General features: G+C 57.7%; 1 protein-coding gene across 2 annotated transcripts; it reads right to left on the bottom strand.

Moving 5' to 3' along the window:
- Window positions 1-8,391: 8,391 nt before the first annotated feature.
- On the bottom strand, window positions 8,392-13,135 carry LOC102932629 (persulfide dioxygenase ETHE1, mitochondrial). 2 transcript variants are annotated; one of them, XM_043535110.1, is made up of 7 exons: window positions 13,052-13,135; window positions 11,406-11,550; window positions 10,756-10,904; window positions 10,299-10,428; window positions 9,746-9,835; window positions 9,434-9,550; window positions 8,392-9,206 (listed from the first exon to the last, which is right to left on the bottom strand). In XM_043535110.1, exons 3-7 carry the CDS (start codon window positions 10,849-10,851, stop codon window positions 9,154-9,156), a joined length of 486 nt encoding a protein of 161 aa, XP_043391045.1. In that variant the 5' UTR covers window positions 10,852-10,904; window positions 11,406-11,550; window positions 13,052-13,135; the 3' UTR covers window positions 8,392-9,153. The 2 variants fall into 2 exon arrangements, with proteins under 2 accessions (XP_043391045.1, XP_037738817.1); XM_037882889.2 differs by lacking the exon at window positions 13,052-13,135 and adding an exon at window positions 12,124-12,298.
- Between the last annotated feature and the right edge of the window lie 5,679 nt (window positions 13,136-18,814).

An 18,814-nucleotide genomic window follows, 5' to 3' on the forward strand; every position in this document is an offset into this window, starting at 1 on the left:
GGCTCTGGGAAGGGAAGGGAAGGGAAGGGAAGGGGGTCTCATGGGTTAGAGGAGGTGGGCCGGAGCCAGGATTCCTGGGTTCTCTCTCCAGTGCTGCCAGGTCCTTTCCCCTCTTTGTGTCTCAGTTTCCCTGCCTTGCAGCAGGCTGATCGTTCCAAGCCAGGGCGTGGGTTGGCTCCCACCGCTGGGGGGCCAGTTAATTTTAGGGTGACCAAACAGCAAGTGGGAAAAATCAGGATGGGGTGGGGGGGGTGATAGGAGCCTATATAAGAAAAGACCCCAAAATCGGGACTGTCCCTGTCAAACTGGGACACCTGGTCACCCTAGTTAATTTCAATGGCGTTGGATGTTCAGGGAGACACCCAGCGGGGTGGGGGATCCACGCAGAGCCACAAACAATCCCCCCCCAGCCCCCAAGCCACCCCTGCCACCCACTCCGGGCACCCGCCCTCCTGGGAGCCTTTCCCCGGGCACAGGGCCCTTCTCCTCGAGGGGGTGCCGACTCCAATCCTGCGCCAGGTGGGCCACTGGCTAGCTCAGGGGAGGCTGGGGGGGGAGAAATCAGACACTCATAGACATGTCAGCCTGGAAGGGACCTCGCTCGGCCACCCAGTCCAGTCCCCTGCCCCGAGGCAGGGCTAGGTATTACCCAGCCCACCCCGGCCGGTGTCTGTCGTCCCCCGTCCCCGTCTTCTCTTCTCCCGACTAATTTCAATCTGCCCTCGTAGGCCACGTGTTCCAGACCGTTCATCGTTTTTATTGCTCGTCCCTGGACTCGCTCCGATTTGCCCACATCTCTCCTCGCGTGTGGTACCCAGAACTGGACGCGAGACTCCAGGTGAGACGTCATCAGGGCTGAGCAGAGCTGAAGAATCATTTCTCGCGTCTTGCTTACAACACTCCTGATGAGACATCCCAGCAGGACGGCCTCTGGTTTTGCCACATCATTGCACTGTTGACTCACATTCAGCTTGTGATCCACTCTGACCCCCAGATCCCTTTCCACAGGACTCCTTCCTAGGCCGTCATTTCCCATTCTGTGTGCGTGCAGCCTTCCGAAGTGGAGCGCTTTGCATTTGTCCTTATTGACTGTCATCCTATTTACTTCAGACCATTTCTCCAGTTTGTCCAGATCATTTTGAATCTTAATCCTGTCCTCCAGCGCGCTAGTGTGACAAAGTGGGGGATTTTGTTAGTGTGTTGCATGAACACTGCGTGTGCCTCAGTTTCCCTGTGTGCTGTGTGTGTAACGAGGGGGTGAGAGGGGGTTTGTTGTTGCAGGAGACCAGGTGTGACCTCGCCTAGCAGCCGGGACCCCAGACACCGGTCTGGAGATTGGGAGCCAGCCGGGTCCAGCCGGGGGCAAATAAAGGACCGCAGAGAGGGGCCCAGGCTGCCTGTTTACCTGAGATGGAAGACAAAGGGCAGAGGAGGGGCTGGTGGGGGAGGGGATTTAGGGGGCTCGGCTGGAAGGAGGGGCTGGGCTGGGGACAGGGAGCAGCCGGAGCCCATGGGGACGGGGACAGAGTTAGTTGGATGGTGCTGAGACTGGCCAGGCCCGAGGGCCCTGAGAACTGCCCGGGCTGGGTCCAGACATTCAATAAACCTCCTGTTTTATGCTGGCAGAGAGTCACTGCTGCTAGAGACTGGGGGGCATTGCTCCCTCTGGGGGTGGGGGTCCCGGGGGCCCAGAGTGAGGGGACTCCCTGAGGGGGCCCACGGCAGAGCCAGGCTCCTGGAGGCTCAGAGACATGCAGTTCCAGGAGGCACTGCAGCCTATTAACCCCCATGAGAGATTGTGACCCCCAAGAAGGGCTGTCGCACGGGGGGTTCGTCCCAGGGGCTGTACGGAGCTGAGAGAGCCCGGGGCCTGGGAGACTGTGACAGCTTGCAACCCCTCCCAGCTTGGCATTGTCCTCAGACTTTATAAGTGCGTTCTCTATGCCATTATCCAAATCACTGAACAGAACCGGACCCAGGACAGATCCCTCCAGGACCCCACTCGAGGGGTCCTTCCAGCTTGACTGCGAACCGCTCACACCTGCTCCCTGGGAGCGCTTTTCCAACCAGTTGTGCACTAGGTTGGATTTCTCTGGTTTGTTTATGAGGAGGTCATGTGAGACTGTATCAAAAGCCTTACTCAAGTCAAGATAGACCACGTCTACTGCTTCCCCCCGATCCACCAGGCTTGTTACCCTGTCAAAGAAGGATCTGAGGTTGGTTTGACACGATTTGTTCTTGACAAATCCATGCCGAGTGTTACTTATCACCTGATTATCTTCTCGGTGCACACAAACGGATCGTGTGATTATTTGCTCCATTATCTTTCTGGGTACCGAAGTGAAGCTGACTGGTCTGTAATTCCCTGGTTGTCTTTATTCCCCTTTTTGTAGCTAGGTACAATATTTGCCCTTTTCCAGTCCTCTGGGATCTCTCCCGTCCTCCAGAAGTTCTCACAGAGAATCGCTACAGGGTTCAGAGTGGTAGCGGTGTTCGTCTATATCAGCAGAAAGAATGAGGAGTCCTTATGGCACCTTAGAAACTAACAAATTTATTTGAGCATAAGTTTTGTGGGCTAAAGCCCACTTCATCAGATGCACGCAGTGGAAAATACAGTAGGAAGATCGATATACACAGAGAACATGAAACAATGAGGGTTGCCATACTAACTCTTAACGAGACCAATTGATTAAGGTGGGCTATTATCAGCAGGAGAAAAAAAACTTTTGTAGTGATAATCAGGATGGCCCATTTCAAACAGTTGACAAGAAGGTGTGAGAAACAGTAGGGGGAAATTAGCCTGGGGAAATAGTTTTTAGTTTGTGTAATGACCCATCCACTCCCAGTCTGTATTCAAGCCTAATTTAATGGTGTCCAGTTTGCAGATTAATTCCAGTTCTGCTGTTTCTCATTGGAGTCTGTTTTTGAAGTTTTTTGTTGAATAATTGCAACTTTTAAGTCTGTAATCGCGTGACCAGAGAGATTGAAGTGTTCTCCGACTGGTTTATGAATGTTATAATTCTTGACCTCTGATTTGTGTCCATTTATTCTTTTACGTAGAGACTGTCCAGTTTGGCCAATGTACATGGCAGAGGGGCATTGCTGGCACATGATGGCATCTATCACATTGGTAGATGTGCAGATGAACGAGCCTCTGATAGTGTGGCTGATGTGATTAGGCCCTGTGATGGTGTCCCCTGAATAGATATGTGGGCACAGTTGGCAACGGGCTTTGTTGCAAGGATAGGTTCCTGGGTTAGTGGTTCTGTTGTGTGGTGTGTGGTTGCTGGTGAGTATTTGCTTCAGGTTGGGGGGCTGTCTGTAGGCAAGGACTGGCCTGTTTCCCAAGATCTGTGAGAGTGATGGGTCGTCCTTCAGGATAGGTTGTAGATCCTTGATGATGCGCTGGAGAGATTTTAGCTTGGGGCTGTAGGTGATGGCTAGTGGCGTTCTCTTATTTTCTTTGTTGGGCCTGTCCTGTAGTAGGTGACTTCTGGGTACTCTTCTGGCTCTGTCCATCTGTTTCTTCACTTCAGCAGGTGGGTATTGTAGTTGTAAGAATGCTTGATAGAGATCTTGTAGGTGTTTGTCTCTGTCTGGGGGGTTTGAGCAAATGCGGTTGTATCGCAGAGCTTGGCTGTAGACAATGGATCGTGTGGTGTGGTCAGGGTGAAAGCTGGAGGCATGTAGGTAGGAATAGCGGTCAGTAGGTTTCCGGTATAGGGTGGTGTTTATGTGACCATCGCTTATGAGCACCGTAGTGTCCAGGAAGTGGATCTCTTGTGTGGACTGGACCAGGCTGAGGTTGATGGTGGGATGGAAATTGTTGAAATCATGGTGGAATTCCTCAAGGGCTTCTTTTCCATGGGTCCAGATCATGAAGATGTCATCAGTGTAGCGCAAGTAGAGTAGGGGCATTAGAGGACGAGAGCTGAGGAAGGGTTGTTCTAAGTCAGCCATAAAAATGTTGGCATACTGTGGGGCCATGCGGGTCCCCATAGCAGTGCTGCTGGTTTGAAGGTATACATTGTCCCCAAATGTGAAATAGTTATGGGTAAGGACAAAGTCACCAAGTTCAGCCACCAGGTTAGCCATGACATTATCGGGGATAGTGTTCCTGACGGCTTGTAGTTCACCTTTGTGTGGAATGATGGTGTAGAGGGCTTCTCCATCCATAGTGGCCAGGATGGTGTTTTCAGGAAGATCACCAAGATCGCTAGTGGCTCAGAGATCTCTCCAGCCAGTTCCTTTCGTATCCGAGGACAGATTTCGTCAGGCCCTGCCGACCTGAAGACATGGAACTTATCTAAGTAATTCTTAACTCGCTCTTTCCCTCTTGTAGCCTCAGATCCTGCCCCATGTCCGCTGACATTCACTATGGTAGTCGGCTGATGAAAACGGAAACAAAAAAAGCATTTAACACTTCAGCCATTGCTTCGTTTTCTGTTACTGGCTTTCCATTCTCACTGAGTAACAGACCTGTCCCATCCTTGGTCTTCCTCTTGCTTTTCACGTATTCACAGAATGTTTTTTTGTTGCCCTTTCTGTCCCTAGCTGGTTTAATCTTGTTTTGTGCCTTGGCCTTTCTCATTTTGTCCCGATATGTGTCGTGTGTTTATGTTCACCCTTCGCAATCTGACCTAGTTTCCACTTTTTGCAGGATTCTTTTCTGCGGTTCAGCTCATTGACGATCCCCTGGTAAGCCAGAGTGGTCTTTTGCCATCCTTCCTACGCAGCGGGGTAGTTTGTTCTTGTCCCCTTAATAACGTCTCTTTAAAAACTGTCCTGAATTCTGTGGCCCTTAGACTTGCTTCCCACGGGATCTCACCACCAATTCGCTGAGTTCACTGAAGTCGGCCTTCTCCAAGTCCATTGTCTGATTTCTGCTGTTTTCCCTCCTCCCGTTCCTTAGCAGCGTGAGCTCTGTCATTTCCTGACCCCTTTCACCCAAGCTGCCGTCCACCTGCAGATTCTCAACCAGTTCCTCCCTGTGGGTCAGAACCAAATCCAGAACCGCCTCCCCCTCGCTGCTTTCCCCAAAGCTGTCTCCAATGCATTCCAAGATCTGTGCCCGGCTGTGTTATTTTCCCAGCCGTTCTCTGGGTGGTTGAAAGCCCCCGTCCCCACCACGGCCTGGGCTTTGCATGATTCTGAGTTGTTTAAAAAAGCCTCAACCACCTCTTCTTCCTGGTTAGCTGGTCTGTCGCCGACCCTCCCATGGCATCCCCCCCACCTCCCGGGTTGTTACCCCTTTATCCTGACCCGGAGACTTTCAACAAGTCCGTCTCCTATTCCCATCCCAGCCTCTGAGCAGGTGCAGACACCTTGGCTATACCAGCAACCCCTCCTCCCTTTGTCCCTGCCCGCCTGAGTAAGCCGTGCCCTTCTGTACCGATATTGCAGTCACGGGAGTTAATCTGCCAAGTCATTGTGATGCACCGTGTGTCGTAATTGGGATTCTTCACGGGGATCTCTATCCCTTCCTGTTGACTCCCCATACTTCGTGCATTAGCACACAGGCATCTAGGACGTTCATTAGATTTGCCCTTTAGTGTCTCCTCTGCCCCTGCCCACGTTCCCCCCAGATTCCCACCCTTCACCCAGGTTCTGCCACCTTGGCTGGCATCATATAACCTCAACCCAACACACCTGTGGCGTGGGCCTGGTATAAACATGGGGCAAGTGGGTGGGAACTGGAGAATCGGCCACACCCCGGATTTCACAGGTCACCTGGCTGAAAGCAGGGGGGCCTGGGAGCCAGAACTTCTGGGTTCGCTCCTCAGTTCTGGGAGGGGAGGGAAGTCTAGTGGTTAGAGCAGGCGGGGTTGGGAGCCTGGACTCCTGGGATCTATCCCTGGCTCTGGGAGGAGAGTGATGTCTAGTGGTTAGTGCCAGGGCAAGCTGGGAGCCAGGACTCCTAGGTTCTCTCACAGTTCTGGGAGGGGAAAGGAATCTAGTGGTCAGAGCAAGGGGGCTCTAGGACCCAGGGCTACTGGGTTCTATCCCCAGCTGTCCTGCACAGATTTCCCCTCTTTCTGCCTCAGTTTCCCTCACTGTATAATAGGGTTGAGTTTGCTTGACTCAGTTTCCCCAGGGAAGGAAAGGTCTGTCAGGGTCCACTAATTAACCTGTGTTAATTGCTTTAAGATCCAGGGCTGGAAGCAACAGCAGAGAATGCTGCCGGGGCAGCTCAGCGAGATGGTGCCGGGCTCCCTGCTCTGGGGGGAATTCTGCACCAAAAAAACAAAAAGTTCTGTGCACAACATTTAAAAACCCTCTGCATTTTCTTAGAATCGTAGAATATCAGGGTTGGAAGGGACCTCAGGAGGTCTCCTAGTCCAACCCCCTGCTCAAAGCAGGACCAATCTCCAATTTTTGCCCCCAATCCCTAAATGGCCCCCTCAAGGATTGAACTCATAACCCTGGGTTTAGCAGGCCAATGCTCAAACCACTGAGCTATCCCACCCCCCAAATCCCATATCATCCCCTCACTTTCAACTATTTTGGTAATTTATGCAAAATCCCTGTCAGCGAGTCTGTCTGTAACGACACAGACAACCCCCCCGGAGCAGAGAGAGACAGAAACCCCTGTGCCCGCGTGGATCCTTGCTGCAGGCTCAGGGTGTAGGTTACCCGGAAACACGGGAGCTGGGGGGTAAGGCAGAGAGAGAGCTGATGGCACAGAGAACGCATTAGCATAGTGGGATCTGTCCCAGTCTCTTCCCAGGCAGAGGTGAGGGGGCTCCCTGCTTCTCAGTGGGCAAACACACCCCAAGACCCACATAGCTACTCCTAGCCCCCCCACGCTTCCTCAGCTTCCCCTCCCTCATCAGGATCCTTGTCCCATGGACCGTTCCCCCTCAGCCCTGTGCCCTCATCTCTCCCTTCCCCTGGAGATTGACTCCCCTTTCCCATCCCACTGCCCCCCCACCCCCAGGCGCCAAAAAACCCCGTTCTGCCACTGGGGAGCTCTCCTCCCCCATTCCACTGGGGTCCCTCTGCTTTCCCCTCACACCCCAACTGACCCCTTACTTGCCTGGCCCACTCCCAAGTCCCTAGCACAGGGAGCAGCCGGAGAACCCCGCTCCTGGAGAAGCTGTGCAGCCTGAAAATCAGGGGGCAGGTGCCCCCCCCCATGGCACCCCTGGCCACGGCTCCCCGTGGTTTCCCCACAGTTCCTTGCATCAGCCCCACGCCTCTGCAGGGCAGGCGCGGCGACGTGGACAAGGGGCACACACCGGGGCTGCCTGCCAGTGGGGAGCGCGGGCCCCTGGCTGCACAGAGGTGGTGGTGGGGGGGATCACCCTGCAGCCCCCCCGCCCCCTGACACAGACTCAGCCGTGCACCCGACACCGCAGAAGGGCCTGCTTTCCTGCAGCGGGCACGCCGCGAGAGCGAGCGAGAGGGACAGTCTGGCACGCCCAGCCCCAGCGGTGATTTACACCCCTCCCGGCTGCTCCCAGGGCGCCCACTCGGGACCGCGGCCAGGGAAGGGCGCGTGGCCCCCCGCGTAGCTTCCCCAGCGCAATCTCGTATTCTGCAGGGAAACACAGAAAAGCTGGGGGGGACCCAAATTCTGCACATGCGCAATGGTGCCCAATTGCCCCAGGAGTGTCTCACAGCGGCTGGCTAGCTAAGGTGTCCAACCCCCCTTATTTACCCGGACCCTCCTCTTGGTAGCCGAAAAGGGAGCCCCTTTTATAGCCCTGGTCCCTTCCCAGCATGCCTTGCTGCCCAGCTTCCAACACCCATCAACCCTGGGGACTACATCTCCCACACTTCCTTTCTTTCAGGGCTGCAGCCTTAAAGGGGCAGCACCCCTTATTGAAGGGGGTGTCTGGGGTGGCTCCATCCCAACCCTGTGGAGTTCGCTGGGCAGAAAGACCTTCCCCCTCCAGCTGGGATGGAGCCCCACCAGCATGGCGCCTGGCTCTGAGGTGGTGTCCAGCTGGCTGAGCCTGTTTGCAGGGGTCAGGGTGGGTGGGAACAGACCGAGGGATGGGGGGTTCCCTTTTTTAAGCAGTGGGGGTTGTGGCCGGGGTTTACCCCTCCCTGGAGAGGAAGGAAGGGAAAAGGAAAGAACTAGCAGGACGGGAGGAAGGAAGGAATGGGGGGGGGGGGTGAGTTCAGCTCTCAGGGGTGGGGGGGGGGAAGCCGATTCTCCTTCCCTCTTGCCCTTTCTCTGGGCCAAGGCCACGTGCAGGCTCCTGCAGCTGTTCCTGGGGCGGGAGGTGAGGGGGTCTGGGCCCCCTGGGGTCTATGGGGGAGAGCAAACCCCGGAAACAGGCCTGGGAAAGTGAGGGAGCAGCACCCTCTGGTGGGCACCTGCAGTAACACGGTGGCCCCATGGGCCCATCTCACCCAGCATCCCGCCTTGGGAAGCAAACGCGATTCCGAGGGGTCCAGCACAACTTTATTTTCTCAGCAGTGGTTCATTTCCAACCCCCCCGCCCCAAAGACTGAGCCCCATTCATAAAGAGGGGCCCCCCCTCCCAGCCAGAGTGGGGGACACCCGCTCCCAGCTCTAGGCCCACTGGTGCCGACGCCCCACAGAGCAGAGGCAGTCCAGCTGGTGCAAACAGCAAGTGGAGGGAGCCCTGCAGCGTGGGTAGGACCCCCCCAATTCAGGCACAGGGTGGGAAGCAGGGCCTGACAGAACTGAGCAGGGTCTGCCCAGGCACCCCGTTATTCAAATGCAGAATATGGGGGCCTGGGGCCTCTCTCAGACCCCAATGCTGGCTGCAGGGGTTCCCTGCTGTCTGCACACCAGGCTCAGGGAAGGGGGGGGGGGGGGGGCTTTGCTCCCTGGGGGAGGCTAGCGGGAAGCCCCCACCCCACAGTGAATGCAGAGGAAGGTGCAAACTCCCTAATGCCAGACTGGGTGGGGAGGGGAGGGTAGGGGGGTCGGGAAGCTGCCATGGCTGAAGATCATTAACCCCCTCCCCAGTCAAGGGATGCACGCTCCCACTCAGGACCCCGAACAGGAAGCCCCCAGATTTTGTTTAAGGGAGGGACCAGAGTGAGAGTCAGGGACAGCCAGCCCCAGGCCAAAGGACCTTCCATCATCATAAGGGTCAATGAGAGGGTGTGCCCTATGATGAGGTGGGTGGGGCTTAATACAAGGGGGCGTGGCATTAGCGGAAGAGGGCTGGGCTAAGTCGCTGCATCCTGTATCCCACACTTGAGGTTCGCTGGAACGGCAAAATCTGCAGAGGATGAAAAAACAGACACATTAGACAGAGCGATAGGGGCCCTGGCCTCATCTACGCCCCCTGCCAGCCCTCAGCTGGGATAACTCCACCCCCCACTCCCCTCCCAGCCCCGGGAGAGAACCCAGGCGTCCTGGCTCCCAGCCCCGCGCTGCTCTAACCCACCAACCCTCCTCCCTCCCAGCCCCAGGAGAGAACCCAGGCGTCCTGGCTCCCAGCTTCACCAATTTGTTTGGGTTGAGGAAGGTTCAAGCTGTTCATCAGCTGGACAAAGGCCTCGCAGCTCTGGGTCAGTCGGGGGTTCAGGGTCCTCTCCTCCTCCACCGTGGACACCGTCTGGCCTGCAGGGGGCGCCAGGGGGGCAGGTGAGAAACAGCACCAGCAGGGGGAGCCCCCACCCCTGCAGGCCCCCCACCCGGCTCCCTGGAGCACAGCGCCCCCTAGTGCCGGGTTGGGGCATCGGGGCCAGCCCTGACTGCCCCACTGAGCCCCGCCCCCTGCGGCACAGCGCCCCCTAGCGCCGCGCTCGGACTCACCCGTGTAGTCGTGGGCGGGGTAGATCAGACAGTCTCCGGGGAGCGTGAAGATTTTCTCGTGCACGGAGCGGTACAGGGTCTCCGGGGAGCCTGCGGGGCGGAGAGAAGTGGGGCCTGGTTACCATGGGGTGAGGGACACAGCCGACCCCCTGGCATGGCACCCCAGCCACCCCTGGCACTACCTGGCCAAAGCTCCCTGGCATGGCATCCCCATCATCGCCCCAGCACCCACTGCCATCACCTTGGCAACCAGCAGCCATGTTCCCCAGGGCTATGGGGGCTAGGAGGTGAACCCAGAGATGCTCCCTCCATCTCCATGGCAACTCCCAATCATGTCCAAGAGATAACGCACCCCCCCCCCCATGGCACCTCCAGGTCATGCCCAGCTGTTGTCACCATCGCCATGGCGGTCACCATCATATCAAAGGGATGCACCCTCTGGTTACCATGGGGACAATTCACCAGCCCTCCAAGAAACCCCTCCCCCAGTAACACATGAACCCCCCCCCCACACACACACACACCCCTCCCCATCACCCCAGCTCGCCCTCACCCTGCTGGAAGTCGGTGCGGCCGCAGCCCCGGATCAGCAGGGCGTCCCCGGTGAAGGCCATGGTCCTGTCACTGAGCACGTAGGTCAGGCAGCCGTCCGTGTGTCCGGGGGTGGAGCGGGTTTCCAGGGCCTGCAGACAGGGGGAGCCAGCGACATGACCTCTTCATGGGACCCAGGAGTCCTGGCTCCCAGCCCCCTACTCTGACTCCATTCTGCTCTGCTCCCAGAGTTGCAGAGAGAACCCAGGAATCCTGCCTCACAACCCCCCTGTTCTGACCCCACTCAGCTCCCAGCTCTGGGGAGAAACCCAGGAGTCCTGACTCCCAAGTCCCCCTCCCTCCACACACACACACACACACACACACACACGCTCTAATCACTAGACCCCCCTGCCCTCCCAGAGCCGAGAAGAGAACCCAGGAGTCTGGGCTCCCAGCCCCAGTCCCAGCTAACTTACGAAGGCCCCGAATTCCAGGGCGTGGCCCTCGCGGAGGAGGATGTCGGCCAAGGCCCCGCTGTCCTGGGAGATCACACTGCGGCAGCCTGGGAGCATCGTCTTCAGCAGCCCGGTGCCCGTGATGTGGTCTGCGTGGCAGTGGGTGTTGGCTGCGCGGAGCAGAACCAGGGATTTACAGATGGGAACCTGACCCGCTCCCCACCCGCCCCGCCAGCCGGTCCCTGCCCTGGGGCCGGAACGGGGCCGGTGCCCCCGAGAGGGGAAAGGCCCCGTGTCCCATTCTCCACCCCCTGAGCCAGCCGGTCCCTGCCCTGGGGCCGGAACGGGGCCGATGCCCCCGAGAGGGGAAAGGCCCCGTGTCCCATTCTCCACCCCCTGAGCCAGCCGGTCCCTGCCCTGGGGCCGGAACGGGGCCGATGCCCCCGAGAGGGGAAAGGCCCCGTGTCCCATTCTCCACCCCCTGAGCCAGCCGGTCCCTGCCCTGGGGCCGGATCGGGGCCGATGCCCCCGAGAGGGGAAAGGCCCCGTGTCCCATTCGCCACCCCCTGAGCCAGCCAGTCCCTGCCCTGGGGCCGGATCAGGGCTGGTGCCCCCGAGAGGGGAAAGGCCCCGTGTCCCATTCTCCACCTGCCTCCCAGGGCTGCTCTCACCTGCGTACAGTAACTTGAGGCCCAGCTCCCCCACCAGCTCCGCGTCCCGCTTGGCCGTCTCCAGAACCGGGTCGATCAGAACCGCCTCCTTGGTCTTCAGATCCGCGAGCAGGTAGGTGTAGGTGCAGCTCACGGGCTCAAAGAGCTGTGGAGGGGAGATCCAGTTAGCACCGGCAGGAGAGTGGGGTCTAGTGGTTAGAGCAGGGGGCTGGGAGCCGGGACTCCTGGGTTCTACCCATGGATCTGGTGCTATCCCTCCTGCCCCATCAGTCACTCCCAGCTCCAGGCTCCCTTTGCCCTGGGAGCGGGACAGGAAGTCAGGAGCCCCGCAAGCAGGGCGGGGAAGTTACAGCACCAAGGATCTGATCAGACCAGCAATAAGGAGGGCTGGGATTTCCTGACTGCCAGAGCACGTTCTTCTGGGGAGAGAACCCAGGAGTTCCAGCTCCCAGCCCTGCCCCCCTGCTCTAATCACCAGATCCCATTCCCTTCCCAGAATGGAATCTCTCCTAGGGAGAGAACCCAGGCGTCCTGGCTCGCAGACCCGCCCCCGCTCTAACTATCAGACCCCACTCCCTTCCCGGAGCTGTGGAGAGAACCCAGGAGTCCTGGCTCCCAGCCCCCCTGCTCAAACCACCAGCCCCCACTCCCCTCCCAGTGCCAGGGAGGGAACCCAGGAGTCCTGGCTCGCAGCCCCCAGGCCCGGCCCGGGGCTCACCTGCCGGAAGAGCAGCCCCTGGCGCTGGGCGCGGCGGGTGCAGTAGGGTCTCAGGGCCAGGGCGCGCCGGGCAGCGGCCGCTGCAGGGCGGCTCCGGGACAGCCACATGGCCGGAGCAGCGGGCGCTGCGCTGGTGCCAGCTGCGGGGACGGGCCCTTTAAATGCCAGGGGTTGGGGAGGACGGAAGGGGGCGGGGACAGGGAGCCTGGAGCCCTTAAAGGGCCAGCTGCACGGGGGGGGGGGGGGGAGAGAAAGCTGGGTCCGTGGACATAGAGATGCCCCTGACACACGAGGGAAGGGTAGCACACACACACACGGGAAGGATAACACAAACAGATACACACACTAGGGAAGGGTAACACCCACCCATCCACCCGCAGACACGTGCATAGAAATATGGAGTGACACACATGTACACACAGGGATATAATTACACACAGGGTTCCAGATCTACACACGAATACACACACACTAGGGAAGGGTAACACAGACACACACACACACTAGGGAAGGTTAACACAAACAGACACACACACACATACACACACACTAGGGAAGGGTAACACCCACACACAGAGACACGTGCGCAGAGACATGGAGTGCCACACATATACACACAGGGATATAATTACACACAGGGTTCCAGATACACACACAAGTCCCTCTCATAGACACACACTCTCCCTGGAATACAATTATACACACAGCAGCCCTGGCACATGCGCACACACACAGAGATACAATTCAACACACACTGGGTTACACACATATCCAGAGTCCCCTTCTCTGTCTCACAATGTACACAGGGTTACACTTACACACACACACTCAGTCCCGCTGCCATACCCCAGGTGCACCGAGAACAAGACACAAGCACTCACAGGTCAGCCTCTTTGGAAACACACACCCACACACAGTAAAAATTTACCCCCTGCAACCTGTTAGTTGCACTGCTTTGTTGCTGTAGGGTCTTCCAAGGACAATTAGCAAACACATGGAAGAGGGTACAACACTGGGTCCACAGCTACAGATCGAGTCCCCTTTAAATATGCAAATGAAGGTCGCAATCCCTATCCTGATTGGTCCATTCTGCAGGACAGCTCCCGGGCTGGTAGTTTCATTTCCTGTTCATCTTATTAACCCTACAAATGCTAGATATAGGGGAGGCCGCATCACCTAGTGCAAAGGGGTGGGGTGGGGTGGGGTATGGAGCCAGGACTCCTGGGCTCTCTCCCCAGGTCTCCGTTAAGGCAGAGGGGTGGAAGGGGCGAGAGCCAGGGGCAGGGCTGGGAGCCAGGACTCCTGGGTTCTCTCCTGGGCTCTTGGGAAGGCAGTGAGATCTAGTGGTTAGAGCAGGGTGGGGCTGGGAGCCAGGACTCCTGGGTTCTCTCCCCAGCTCTGGGAAGGCAGTGAGATCTAGTGGTTAGAGCAGGGTGGGACTGGGAGCCAGGACTCCTGGGTTCTCTCCCCAGCTCTGGGAAGGCAGTGAGATCTAGTGGTTAGAGCAGGGTGGGGCTGGGAGCCAGGACTCCTGGGTTCTCCCCCCAGCTTGGGGAGGGGAGTGGGGTCTAGTGGTTAGAGCAGGGTGGGGGGCAGTGGGCAAGGACCAGGGGACTTTAACTGTCCTTGAAGATTCTTGTCCGGCTGGTCTCTGCCCTTTGCCAAAGAAGCAGCTGAGATTAACCCTTCACCTGCCAGCCCTTTCCTCCGGGACAGGCGCCCGCAGCCCACCTGGGAGAGGGTTAGAAACCCACGGAGCAGCTCAGCGCCGGGGGTCGGGATAGGGATGGGGGGGGAAGTGACAACGACATTGTTTGTTGTCTTGGCCATATGGACTTCGTTCCCAGGGCACAAGTCAGGACTCCAAGCCCAGCCCCAGGCTCTAAGAACTGGGTGTGAGCTCCAGTCGTTAAAGGGGAGTGGCAGGCCTGCCAGCCAGGACTCCTGGGTTCTCTCCCCGGCTCTGGGCGGGGAGTGGGATCTCATGGTCAGAGCAGGGGGGCTGGGAGCCAGGACTCTTGGGTTCTCTAGAGATGAGTGCATTCTGTGCAGTCCCGTTGCCTGTTGGGTTCCCAGGGGGCACGAGGCAATCATTCCCTCCTGGCTACTAGGCCTGTGTGGGCTCTGGCAGGGGGATGATTTGGGGCCCCCGGGAGCAGGCTGGGAACCTGCCGTGGCAATAACATGGCTGGGTGCAGGGCTGAGGAGCCCGAGCCGCTGGGTGTGACGAGACGATAACTCCTGCTGGGGGCTGATTATATCTGGGAGGGAGAGATTTGCCAGCTGGCAACCGATGCCATGATGGAGGGGGGAGGGAAAGGAACAACGCCCAGGAGTCCTGGCTCCCAGCCCCCTGATCTAACTACTACACCGCACTCCCCTCCCTGAGCTGGGGAGAGAACCCGGGCGTCCTGGCTCCCAACCCCCTTCCTTTGCCCTTGCGGTGTAATTACAGTAGCGCTGAACTCTTCCCTCCTTTCAGCCATTTTGGGCGGTGACAGTCACCGTGGGCAGAACTATCACCCCTCCCCGCAATGGAGCCCCCCTATCTTGTCAAGGAAGCCCTGGTCACTGGCCAGCCAGGCGCCTCCTCCAGCAATCAGCCTGATCTCTAGGATTTCACATCGTTGCTCCCTGCTCCCAATCCTGCGTTTTTTTGCTTTTCAAGAAGCAGCTGGCTGGGGAGCTCTAATGGGTTAGAGCCAGGGGCCAGGACTCCTGGGTTCTCTCCCTGGCTCTGGGAGGGGAGTGCGGTCTAGTGGTTAGACCAGGGGTGCTGGGAGTTAACCCTTCTCTTCCCCCCGCCCCCCACCACAGGCCGTTTTCTGTATTTATCTGCTCCATCAATGATCTTTTCTGACAGAAATTAAAATAAAATGTCGAGCCAAAGCCACTGAGCGGAGGGAAACCCTACGATAATAAGCCAGCGTGTGCAGTGTCAGTACTCAGGGCAATAAACAGCATGCCCGGCCCCCCAGAGCTCATAAGCAACCCTACAGCAATAACCCTAGGCGATGCAATCCAAGGTCTCCGGAGAGACCCCACAATAAACAAACCACTCTGCCCAGTTACCCTCCACGGAGCAAGGGAGCGTGCATGGAGAGAGCCAACAGACAACACATTAGTGTCTGTAGCCCCAGTGCACGCGAGAGACCCTACAGTAAACAAACATACCAGTGCTCACAGGAGACCCTACAGTAAACAAACAGGACTCTGCGGCCCTGGTGCTCACAGGAGACCTTACAATAAACAAATGAGCCCGTGCGACCCCAGTGGTCACGGAAGACCCTACAATAAACAAACGAGACCTTGCAGCCCCAGCATGCACAGGAGACCCTACAATAAACAAACTGGGATGCCCGGATACTCCACCACCAACAAACCATACTGCTGCACAGCCCCGTGGCGCATGAGAGACCCTGGCTAACCAACCCCGTGTGCCTGGGAGGGGAGACCGAGCCTGGAACAGCCTGCTGCTGGGAGCTGCGGCGGGGGGGGGGCGCGGGGATGGACGCATAGAAAGAACAGCCACCGCGCGTTGGCACGATGAATTTTGTCCCTCGCCCGAGCTGGTGAGAGAAACCAGGGGGGCGCGCGAAGGGGAAGACCTGATGCGCCCCCGTGCGGGCACTTGGTATAGCCCAGCGCTCGCTCCCTGCTCCTGGCCCCTCCCAGCGACTGGGTTGATTCGGCCGCGTCCGGCGGCGGCTCCTCCCTCCTCCCCCTCCCTTCTCGGTGGATTCTGCCGCGTCCGCCCCCTGTTCCCTGGGGATTCCCCACCGCCCGGGGATTCCCCCCCACCGCGATATTTACCCCCCTTCCCGCTGGGATTTGCCCCCAACCCCAGGAATTCACCCCCAGGATTTGCCCCCCTCCCTCACTGAGCCTCCTGCATTGTCCCCTCCCCATGCTCTGCCAGGACTCCTGGGTTCTCTCCCTGGCTCTGGGAGGGGAGTGGGAATGGGAATGGGGCGGGGGGGGGGGAAGGGCTGGGAGCCCAGACTCCTGGGTTCTCTCCCTGGCACTGGGAGAGGAGTGGGGTCTAGTGGTTAGAGCAGCAGGGGGCTGGGAATCAAGCCCCAGAGGCAGGAATGGAACCCAGAAGTCCTGACTCCTTGGCAACTACCACAAGCCACCCTCCCCTTCTGCTGCTGGAAAGAGAACCCAGGAGTCCTAGGGGGCACGCGGTCCCCGTATAAGGGTGAACCTCCCCTCTTGTGAAACAGGGCTCAGCCGCCCCTTCGGGGAGCTGGGAGCCTGCATGCCCGGGCTGACAAATAGAAAATCCTAGGGAAATTAAATGCAAACAACTCCGGTTAACGCTTCATTACAGGGCTGAGATATTCCACGCCCCTCAGCTTATCCCACCCCTGCCACCAGCTCTGCCCTGACAGCCTGACACGGGATTTTCCCTTCTCCCCTCTGCACGTCCCAAACCAACCAGAGCCAGGGCTCTTGATGGCCCGCCAGTCCTGCACCTTTAGAATGGGATCCTTGAGGAGAAAGCTGCCCGTCTACATATGTCTGTCCCATCTTTGTTACCCTCATTTCTCAGGATTAAAGGGTTAATACTGCCCGTCTCCAGACAGTGGGTTGCTTTCTCTCACTCTTTTGCTGCCTGCCCCGGTTTTCTTTTCTGGCCTCTTTGAACAAGAAAAATTCAGATAACAGGTCTCTGGAGGGAAGCAGCAAATATTCCATCGGCCAAGCCGGGCTGTTGGAGAGTGGAGGAAAGGGTCCTGCATTGGGAGGGGCAGCTTGACTTTAGCACCTAAAGGTGCTGATCAAGCTAGGGAACAAGATCAAGGCTCCCACCATGCTGGGCACTGCACAGACTCCGACCGAAATCAGGGCCCTGTTGCATCAGGTGTTGCCCAGGCCCCGACCAAGATCAGGGACCTGTCACTCTGGGCGCTGCACAGACCCAGACTAAGGTCAGGGCCCCCCATGTGCTCCATCCTGACCCACAGCGACCCATCCAATATTCCAGCGAGGAGATGAACTGAAAACAAGTCTTTGGGGGGGGGGGGGGCGGCAGGAGGGGAGATGAAAACAGGGTTGGATCTGGGGGGGAGCACTGGGAGGGGTATATGACACAGGATCGAGGGGTAGGCGGGGTCTGATGTGGGGCTGGATCTGGGGGATATGTGGATATGTGCATGGTGGGGTGGGGGGGAGAAAGCTACATAGATGGGGTGGATGGGGGAGTGGGCTTAAGTGGCTGGATGGAGGGATGTGGGGCTGGATTGAGGGTATATGGGGTCAGTACGTGGGGCTGGATCTATGGGACTTCTGTGGGGCTGGAAGAGGGGCAGGGGGCTCTCCCCGGTGGGGTGTGTGTGTGTCTAGCCAGGTCCCCCTAACTCCGGCCCTGGCATAACCATAAGGGTAGCCTAAAATTCCTCCTTACCTGTAAGGGGTTGAGAAGCTCAAATAACCTGGTTGGCACCTGACCAAAGGAAGCAATGGGGACAAAAGATCCTTTCACATCTGGGGGGGGGGCTTTGTTTTGGGTTCTTTGTCTTGGTGTTCCTTTGTGCTTGGGACTAAGCGGGACCGGACATCAGTCCATGTCCTCCAAACCCTTCTGAACCAATCTCTCCTATTACAGAAATTTTAAGTACAGCCAGGCAAGGTGGATTAATTTCTCTTTGTTTTCTCAACTTGTGAATTTTCCCTTTGCTGGAGGGAGGTTTATCCCGGTTTTGTTGTAACTTTGAAGCTAAGGCTCTGGGGGGGGTTCCTCTGTGTTTTGTGCATTGTTTGTTACCCTATAAAGTTATCTTCCAACCTGACTTTACAGAGGGGATTTTTACCTTTTCTTTTTTTTTTTTTTTTTTATAAATAAAATTCTTTTAAGAACGGATTGATTTTTTTTTTCAGTGTCCAAAGATCCAGGGGTTTGGGTCTGTGTTCACTTTGTAACCAATTGGTTAGGATATTCTCAAGTCTCCCCAGGAAAAGGGGTGAAGGAGCTTGGGGGGCTATTTTCGGGGAACAGGAATGCCAAGTGGTCCTTTCCCTGATTCTTTGTCTAAACCACTCGGTGGTGGCAGCATACTGTTCAAGGACAAGGTGGAATTTGTGCCTTGGGAAAGTTTTTAACCTAAGCTGGTAAAAATAAGCTTAGGGGGTCTTGCATGCTGGTCCCCACATCTGTCCCCCAGAGTTCAGAGTGGGAAGGGAACCCTGACATGGTGGCAGAGGTGGGCCCCATGCGCAGCCCTGACACTGCCCCGCTCCTTGCAGCTGCCTGCACTGTGCCCATCACCCCGGGGCCAGTGGGTCTGAGGGACCCGCTGGAGAAGGACAGAGACCAGCGGCTGGGACAGGCCGGGAGGGGGGGAGGGGTGAACAGGGGGAATGGGGACAGGCGAACAGGGGATGGGGGTGTAGGGAGATGGATGGAGGGACAGAGGACATGGGATGGAGGTATAGAGACAAGGGGCTGGGGAGCTGGAAGGGGGACTGGTGCCCAGAGGGACGATGGCCAATTGTAACACAAGGGTCGGTTTTGGCCTCGTTTGTAACTTGGGCGGGGTGTCAATGGGGCCAGAGCCCCAGCGGGCAGGAACTGGCCATCGCTCTGGGGACACTCCCTCTCTCATTCACACCAGGGCATTTCCCCTGTGTAAATCCCAGGCCGGTTTTGCTCACCCCGATCTTGGCCTGAATCTGGCCCCCGAGACTG

The sequence above is a fragment of the Chelonia mydas genome, chromosome 24 (genome assembly GCF_015237465.2).
Source record: "Chelonia mydas isolate rCheMyd1 chromosome 24, rCheMyd1.pri.v2, whole genome shotgun sequence".
NCBI classification, from domain to species: Eukaryota; Metazoa; Chordata; order Testudines; family Cheloniidae; genus Chelonia; species Chelonia mydas.